The 9,435-nt window shown below is 48.3% G+C and overlaps 1 protein-coding gene across 3 annotated transcripts in view; it reads right to left on the bottom strand.

Moving 5' to 3' along the window:
- The window catches only part of LOC133126743 (intermembrane lipid transfer protein VPS13B-like), a 303,636-nt gene continuing 294,201 nt past the window's right edge, over positions 1 to 9,435 (bottom strand). For all 3 annotated transcript variants that reach the window (XM_061239088.1, XM_061239080.1, XM_061239095.1), the window contains 6 exons: positions 7,405 to 7,581; positions 6,725 to 6,895; positions 5,898 to 6,074; positions 3,756 to 3,858; positions 2,157 to 2,406; positions 1 to 1,612 (listed from right to left, as the gene is read on the bottom strand). In XM_061239088.1, coding sequence (XP_061095072.1) covers positions 1,358 to 1,612; positions 2,157 to 2,406; positions 3,756 to 3,858; positions 5,898 to 6,074; positions 6,725 to 6,895; positions 7,405 to 7,581 — 1,133 coding nt within the window. In that variant the 3' untranslated portion in view covers positions 1 to 1,357. The remainder of the gene's footprint in view (positions 1,613 to 2,156; positions 2,407 to 3,755; positions 3,859 to 5,897; positions 6,075 to 6,724; positions 6,896 to 7,404; positions 7,582 to 9,435) is intronic.

Genomic DNA, 9,435 nt, shown 5'->3' with positions numbered 1-9,435 from the left:
TCACATTAAACAAATATTTTAATATAATTAAATATTTTAAGTATTAATACTTCTGATTATCATTTATATATAAATTAAAAGCATTAGGCGGCTTTACAAAAGTATGATTCCTTACAGTACATACACAAATGCAGACTTTTTTTAAACAAATTTAACAAAAAGGCAATGTCATTAATATAACCCATTCTCATATAAGCAGACTTGGCAGAGATGATTGTAAAAAAATAACAGTATAAACTCTCGATGAAGCCATTTGGTGGAAGAAAAAAGCCCCTTCTAGCATCAAGGTACTAGACCTTCAGTAAACATGGATAACAAGTACAAGTATATTTTGGTTGAAGCTCAGATCTCAACGAAGCTGCTCTTTAACTTTCAGAGTATTGCACATATGCTGGCATGTGAAAATAAATGATGTGCTAAATTTCTATTAGGAAGTACAAGTGCTGTAAACGGTGAATAAATGAATGAAGAGAACTAAAGCACTTTGCAGTTATAAAAAGCACAAGTTCAGGCACCTCACAATGATGACCATCAGGCCTCTGGCTGGTTTTACTTCTAACCTTTAGTGTTTACAAAAAAACAGACAAAGAAAAAGAAACTAACCAAAAAAAAAACATTATGTATGAACTTTCTCTATCAAAATATTCAAACTTTCCATGTGAATACAAGTTTTTACAAATCACTTTCATACATTTTAGAATAAATCCTTCCCTTCTTTGATCCAGTACATAGTATGCTCTGAGTATCATTACTCTGAACCCGTCATTTCCACTAAGACTATGGCTGCTCTGAAATCGCATACTGAGCATACTACATTTCACTGACAATCAGCCTTAAATTGAGTAGAGTAGTATGAGTAGAGAGCAGTATGCAGTTTCAGACTCAGCCTGAGGGTGGAGCTGGAGTACTGATGCTACCATAACATGTAGGAGCGACACACATGCACGCACGCGCACACACACACACAGACACGCACACACAGACACACACACACACACACACAGACACACACACACACACACACACACATACATACATACATACATGCGCACGCACGCACGCACGCACGCACGCATGCACGCACGCACACACGCACAGACAGAGACACACGCGCACACACACACACGCACGCACGCACGCACACACACACAACATACACACACAACATACACACACATACATACACACACATACATACACACACATACATACATACACATACACACACACACACACACACACACACACACACGCGCACACACACACACACACACACACACACACACACACACACACACACACACACACACACACACACACACCCTGGCAGACGTGACCTGACAGGTGCATAGGTGTGTCAGTGGAAGCCGATCCTCAGGGCTCTGTTCTTCACTGTGGTGAACTTGCTGACGAAGACGCGGGCGAAGGCCGGGTCCACCAGGTAGCGGTAGGTTTTGGTGACGGTTGCCGGGGGCTCGGCGGGGGTGACGGGGGGGTTCTGCTGCTGGTGCAGAGAGGTGTTGGAGGGGGACAGGTGCTGTGAGGCCCGGGTCACGTAGTCCATCAGGCGGTGGTACTGCTGCTCTGACAGCCTCTCCCTGCCACCGTCGCCCTGAGGGAGAGGCAGGTCAGCGCTGGGGTCACTGTGCCCTGCCCTAGTCATGTAAAAGCCTTACTTGTATCCTATTGGATCTGGATTATAATTCCAGTTGAGCCACTTCAGCTGTATGAATACATGTACAACCTGTACACCATGCTCTCATATTGGAAAGGGTTTGAACCAATACAAATCTGTGGACTACATTCAAGGAAAATCAAATGTTTTCACAAGCAAATGATTAAATAGTTCACGACATAATGTGATTTTTCCTATGCTAATTGTGAAAAAACTCAAAAATAAAACACCTGTTTTGGTAGGTAATCTGCACAAGGGACCAGTAAAACTAAGTCCATTCACTGCGACTTTCTAATTAAAATGTAGCTACAGTAGATATGGAGCCTCATTTGAAATAGGCAGCTCCAATAGTTCTATTGGCGAGGTTATTTCTGGCGTACGGTATGCTCTAACCCTGCGTTATGACCCACAGACAGAATGGGAGAGTGTGACTTGAGCCTGTGGCGTGACCGTGGTGCGGTGCTGCCCCCTGCTGGCTCACCTCAGCGTCGCTGTGGACCCGGTGCTGCCGCAGGCTGAGGGTGAGCAGGCCGTCCTGGCCCGGCTCCTGCTGGCACTCCACCTCCGTGACGGGGAAGGCCTGCTGCTGAGTGTCCTCGCTCAGGCTCACCACGAACAGCACCTCCCCCGTCAGGAGCAGGCAGCCCGCGTGCTCCTGCCCCGAGCCGCTCACGATGGTCACCTCCAGAGCCATGTGCACCTCCGGCCGGCCCAGAGACTGCAGCATCTTCCTGCAGGACACAGCGGAGAGAGGGGTTCAGTACAGACACACACACACACACACTCATACACATACACATACACACAAACACACATACACACATACATACACACACACACCGGAGAGAGGGGTTCACTACAGACACACACACACACACTCATACACACACACAAAAACACACACACACACACACACACACACACACTCATACACACACACACACACAAAAACACACACACACACACACACACTCATACACATACACACATACACACACACCATAGAGAGGGCTTCAATACAGACACACACATACACACTCATGCACATACACACATACATACACACACACCACAGAGAGGGGTTCAATACAGACACACACACACACACTCATACACATACACACAAACACACATACACACATACATACACACACACACAAAAGAGGGGTTAAATACATACACACAGACACAGACATAGACGGACACCACAGAGAGGTTCAGCTGCTGCTACATATATACACACAAACACATACACACACACAAACACACGCATGCATGCATGAACGCACGCACGCACGCACGCACACACACACACTCGCACGCACGCACTCACACTCACACACCCACCCACACACACACACACACACACACACACAGACATACACAGCGATTTTGTTGAAAGTTCATGCTCACACAAACATAGGCTCACAGTGTTCTCACACACACTCACGCTTGTGCATGATTGGTCACAGTGCTGTAAAAGCTCAAACGCCACCGATCAGCGCGTGTGAACCACACACAGCGCTCACACTCCCGCTTGACCATGGCCAATACCACACACCCCGGCGTGACTTCTTCACATTTATTTCTGCTTCTCACAAGTGTGCATGACACATCTGAGATGTTTGCAGAGGCGATAATGAGGTCGATGTCAAGTGGAGCATTAGTGCACGGCCCTGGCATGTTCTGTTCAGTGTTGAGGCCTGACCCAGTCACACACTACCTGCAGTGGAGGCCCACGGAGCGTCCGCCCCCACAGTCTGCACGCGTCTGTCTTTCCTCACCTCCCTTCCCCTGCCCCGTGCCCAAACTCACTCTAACAGCACCCTCTCCCCATCACGTTCCTCCTCCTCCCCCAGCCTCCATCAGCAAGGGAAATACTGCTCACACCCCCCCAACCTCCACACTCTCAATATAAACCTCCCTCTCCAGGGTCAGTTTAAAACCATGAGAATGCCAGCTTGCTGGAAGCTCTCACACAATGCTTATTAAAACCCTTCTTAACGCAGCAATAGACTGGGTAGAGGCCAGGGTACAAGCCACTGGGCTGTGGGGTCAGGGCGGGCAGGCCAGGTCTTACCAGACGTATTTGACGTGACTGTTGGGTGCCTGGGCAGACTTTTCCTCGGCAGGGAGGTAGAGCTGTTTAGGCAGCTGCCAGAGGCCAGCCCCGTGCAGGATGCCTGCCATGAGAAAGAAAGAGCCGTTATTTCCGTTTATACAGTCACTCACACAGAGTTACACTCACAGGACAGTCACTCACACAGAGTTACACTCATAGGACAGTCACTCACACAGAGTTACACTCATAGGACAGTCACTCACACAGAGTTACACTCATAGGACAGTCACTCACACAGAGTTACACTCATAGGACAGTCACTCACACAGAGTTACACTCATAGGACAGTCACTCACACAGAGTTACACTCACAAGACAGCCACTCACACAGAGTTACACTCATAGGACAGTCACTCACACAGAGTTACACTCACAAGACAGCCACTCACACAGAGTTACACTCACAAGACAGCCACTCACAGAGTTACACTCACAAGACAGCCACTCACACAGAGTTACACTCACAAGACAGCCACTCACACAGAGTTACACTAAGAACAGTCACATAGTGTAACACCAAGAACAGTCACACCGAGTTACACTAAGACCAGTGATACAAAGTTACACTTAGTCACATAGTTACACTAATACCAGTCATACAGTTGCACTAAGAACAGTCATACAGAGTTACACTAAGAACAGTCATACACTTACACTAAGAAAAGTCACTGTTACACTAAGAACAGTCATGCAGAGTTACACTAAGGCCATTCACACAGTTACGCTCACAGGACAGCCACTCAGTGTTACACTAAGAAAAGTCACACAGAGATACACTAAGATCAGTCATACAGTTACACTAAGCAAAGTCACACAGAGATACACTAAGATCAGTTAAACTCACAGGACAGCCACTCACAGTGTTACGCTAAGGACAGTCGCATAGTTTTACACTAAGAAAAGTCACACAGAGTTACACTACGATCAGTCATACAGTTACACTCACAGGACAGCCACTCACAGCGTTACACTAAGAACTGTCACACCCAGGACATTCACTCACAAGAGTTATAGGACACACTTCAACAGAGCTCAAATCAGAATCCATTGTGATCAGCAGTGCCACTTCCTCCTTGTCAGAGTAAAACACCATGGAAACTATCTGCACGCGTTTCACATCATATCCAGATCTTCTCGGCTATGCAACCAATTGTGCTGAGGTCACGCATTCAACAGAGTTCATAAAGCTGTGTGTGCGTGGGGGGGGGGGGGGGGTAGGCAATGTAACCTCCCGGGAGGAGGAAAGTAAACCCACCCCAGCAAGCCCAGCAGAGAGCCAGGGGGGGCGATCGCTCTAACACGGAGCGGTGCACTTCATTCGCAATTTACGGAGCGTAGCACTGACCTGTTAGCGCACGACGTACACTTTACCCCCAGCTACCCCCCAAAATAAAATGCAGACCACCTCCAGAACCTCAGGCCTTATACGTCATGCTGGTTTTCTGCATCCGCGCCAAGAGCCCCCACATTACAAAACACACAGCTAATAAACACTGCTTTCAGACCAGCAGAAACAAAAGGCATTTCTGCGCAATGACTGATTTATTCCAATTTCAAGCATTATTCAGTTGAGGCCCTACATATATCACGTGCCCTGGTTATTATATCTGCTGTAATCTCAAGGGGTCCCCAGATGAAATGACCTACATTCAGTATTGTTAACAGGGTAATCTGTTTGATGCTTTGCAGATGGTAAGTGGAGATATTGGACATAAAAACTAAATAAAATGGTAATATAACAATGCTCCTTGACGGAAACTATGTACGAGGTGTGTCCTGGAAACAAACATAATCCACTTTGACAAATCCATTAAAAACTGACTCATGGCAGTTTAATCGTGTGTGTTTCATCTCAGGAGGGGTGGGGGGAATTCAAATGCATCAACCCAAACCCTTCATAGGAGTCAATGACTCCCCTCCTTATCGCCATCCAAAACAAATACAATATGAAATATCAGTAATGCATATAATATCCACTCATGTCAAAAAGGACCCCCTCCTAGCATATGCACACCACATACACCGCTAAAGTGTGCATGAAAGCAGCATTTAACGTAATGGAAACCGCAATGGGGCATTTCTACTGCAGAGAGGGCTTACCATATCCGGTCTGTGAGACCAGCTCAGCGGCTCCCCCTATAGGCTTGGTGAAGACTCCCACAATGCCCTTCCCCACTCCAGAGATGACACCCTTGGCTTTGCTGCCAGCGGATCCCTGCATGTCCCACGTCCTCTGGAAGTTCTGCATGGGCTGGTCCACGATGCCAGCAATGGCCCCTAAAGGAGCAGAGACACACTTTCAGGCATCAATTACACACAAATACATCCTCAGTCTTCAAGTAAACACACATACACATTTTCTGTCATCAATTACTTGTGTGTGTGTGTGTGTGTGTGTGTGTGCGTCTGCCTGTATTTGTGTGTGTGCGTGTGAGCATAAGGGTGTGTATGTAATGTATCTGTTTGAGAATGTGTGCATGTGTGTGCATGTGTGTGCTTGTGTGTGCTTGTGTGGGTGTGTGTGTGTGTGTGTGTGCGTGCGGGTGTGTGCTTGTGTGTGTGTGCAGGCGTGGGCGTGGGCATGTGTGTGTGTGTGCGCGTGTGTGTGTATGTGCGGGTGTGTGCTTCTGTGTGTGTCTGTGTGTGTCTGTGTGTGTGCGTGTGTGTGCAGGCGTGGGTGTGTGCTTGTGTGTTTGTGTGTGTGCGGGTGTGTGTGGGTGTGTGTGTGTGCGTGTGTGGGTGTGTGCGGGGGTGTGCAGGTGTGTGTGCGGGCGTGGGTGTGTGTGGGTGTGTGCGGGGGTGTGCAGGTGTGTGTGCGGGTGTGTGTGTGTGTGCGTGTGTGTGCGTGTGTGGGTGTGTACGGGGGTGTGCAGGTGTGTGTGCGGGCGTGGGTGGGTGCGGGTGTGTGTGTGGAGGGGGAGACTGACCCAGCAGGCTGATGCCCAGGCGGGACAGGCCCTGTCTCAGGCCGTCCCCCAGGCTCTCTGGGAGCTGCCTCCTCCACTCCTCCTGCCGTGTGTAGTGCTCCTCGTCCAGGGACAGCCGGTCCATGTTCCGAGCCAGGCTGGTCGCCAGGTTTGTGATGGAGGTCAGGGTCCCTGCAGGGGGAGCGGGTGGGTACGATCAATCTCATCACTAAAACGAGGACTCAAAGTCCAATCTACCGTCTGAGAGAGTCCCCAGCCCAGGTCCTAGAGAGCATCAGTGTACAGGTGTGTGTTCCAGACAGCAAACGTCATCTTGAACGTACTTCTGGTTTCACTGTTGCACCCGATGAAGATCAAACTGGTCAAAATAAATATATCACCAGGGAGCATTAACAGCAGTGTGCGTGCATTGCTTTCTAACTGTATTCTTCTTTTTTGAATTCACCTGCGTGAAATACTTGCGCTTGCCTCTATTATTTTAGAAAATTTGGTTGACTGTCACTGACCACTTATTTTATCAATTAAATCAGTTAATTAGTTAACTGACCTAACCTAGCTTCATGTATCTAAATCTTTAAAAACAAAAACCAGGAGACTGTTGTGCTCCAGGATCAGGGTTGAGGATCCTGCCTGAGGTTAAGGGGTAGAGGGTAGAGCTGAGCGGCAGGTGGAATGGTCACCTTTGGAGATGTGCTTGACGAAAGACGTGGTCCCTCGGGACACCCCGCTGACGAAGGCCCCGGGCCCCCGGGTCAGGCCCTCGTAGGGCAGGCGGAAGAAATCGGCGATGCCGTTCCCAATACTGCGCACCAGGCTGGCAGGGCTTCCCAGGATCTCCAGAGAGCCCACCACCCAACCTGCAGAGACAGGACAGAGACGCAGTTACACACAGGAGAGAGAGACACAGTTACACACAGGACAGACGCAGGACAGAGAGACACAGTTACACACAGGACAGACACAGGACAGAGACAGGACAGAGAGACACAGTTACACACAGGAGAGAGAGACACAGTTACACACAGGACAGACGCAGGACAGAGAGACACAGTTACACACAGGAGAGAGAGACACAGTTACACACAGGACAGACGCAGGACAGAGAGACACAGTTACACACAGGACAGACACAGGACAGAGACAGGACAGAGAGACACAGTTACACACAGGAGAGAGAGACACAGTTACACACAGGACAGACGCAGGACAGAGAGACACAGTTACACACAGGAGAGAGAGACACAGTTACACACAGGACAGACACAGGACAGAGAGACACAGTTACACACAGGACAGACACAGGACAGAGAGACACAGTTACACACAGGAGAGAGAGACACAGTTACACACAGGACAGACACAGGACAGAGAGACGCAGTTACATACTGAACATAGAGTCACACACTGAACAGAGATACAATCACACACTGAACAGACACAAGATCAGACACTGAACAGTGATAAAATTTTACACTGAAAAGACACAGTCACACACTGGGCACAGACACTATCATGCAATCGTTTTTATGCGTACACAGCCTTTACACATAAGGCCCCAGGTCTTGATTTCTATGCAAAGATAAATCCGCACCACTCTCTACCCAGTGCTGGAGACTAAGGCCCGAAAAGCACCTTGACATGTCCACAACATGCCCCACCCTGAGGGGGAGAGGATGAGGGCACTGCCAGATGAATCCCAGTCACCTCTATTGAGATTTACCCCTCCAAAGATTTCCAAATGACGTTAACACGCTGAAAGTGGAGATCTGCGCTCCAAGACATCCAGCGCGAGCATATGGGCACACTTCCACATGAAGTCACGCAAACAGCCCGGCGGTGGATTTACAACGCTCGGACGTCACACCTCTCTCATTGTCTGAACCTAGTTCGCAGGAACTACAGATCGTCAAAATTTATTTGCTGTGAACTGTGCTCTGGTCGAGCAGTCAGTTTTATCTGGGTCTTAGCAGGTCGTTGTTTCACATTAATGATGGGCTGGTCTCACACTGAGTAATGGCCTAACAGTACTTCCCAATAACTTACACAGCAGTGTGTCAACTATAAATCTCTCTCAGGAGGTGATGCGCAATGGTCATGCTGACTCAGTACCGAGAGACACAGACCTCTGTGTGTGTGTGCGTGCGTGTGTGTGTGTGAAGAGGCAGAGATATGATAAAATATTACAAGAGCAGAGGCATCCAACAAGAGCAGCCGGAATCTAGCCAGCCTTTACCGTGATCTCTGACTGTGTTAAACGCTTCCATATGCGTACTAGTATGCACGCAAAACAGATTGTGATTAAACTGGTACGCATGCAAAGAAAATGGTGGTACTCAGGGAAATTCATTCACAGACCACCTGAGATAATGTGAATCTGAACTCATATTAAACACTCCGGGTAAGTAATTCAATCACTGAGATTGTGTAAGAGTCCTGTCCATTTTCTAAATGTCTATTCTAAATGTGCACATCTGCTGAAAAGTTTGCTGATGAATGGGATCTTCAACTGAATGTCTTTATTCCCAACCGTATGTGTATGTGTGTGTGTGTGTGTGTGTGTGAGAGACTTACCAGGCCTAAACAGAGCTCCTGCAGTATAGTGTGTGTGTGTGTTTCTATGCGTGTTTCTATGCATGTGTGTGTGTGTGTGTGTGTGCGTGAGACACTCACCAGCCCTAAACAGAGCTCCAGCAGCGTAGTACATGTGTATG

This window comes from Conger conger, chromosome 1, assembly GCF_963514075.1.
Source record: "Conger conger chromosome 1, fConCon1.1, whole genome shotgun sequence".
NCBI lineage: Eukaryota > Metazoa > Chordata > Actinopteri > Anguilliformes > Congridae > Conger > Conger conger.
Note: the sequence above shows the minus strand (reverse complement) of the source record. Positions and strands in the feature narration are given on the sequence as shown.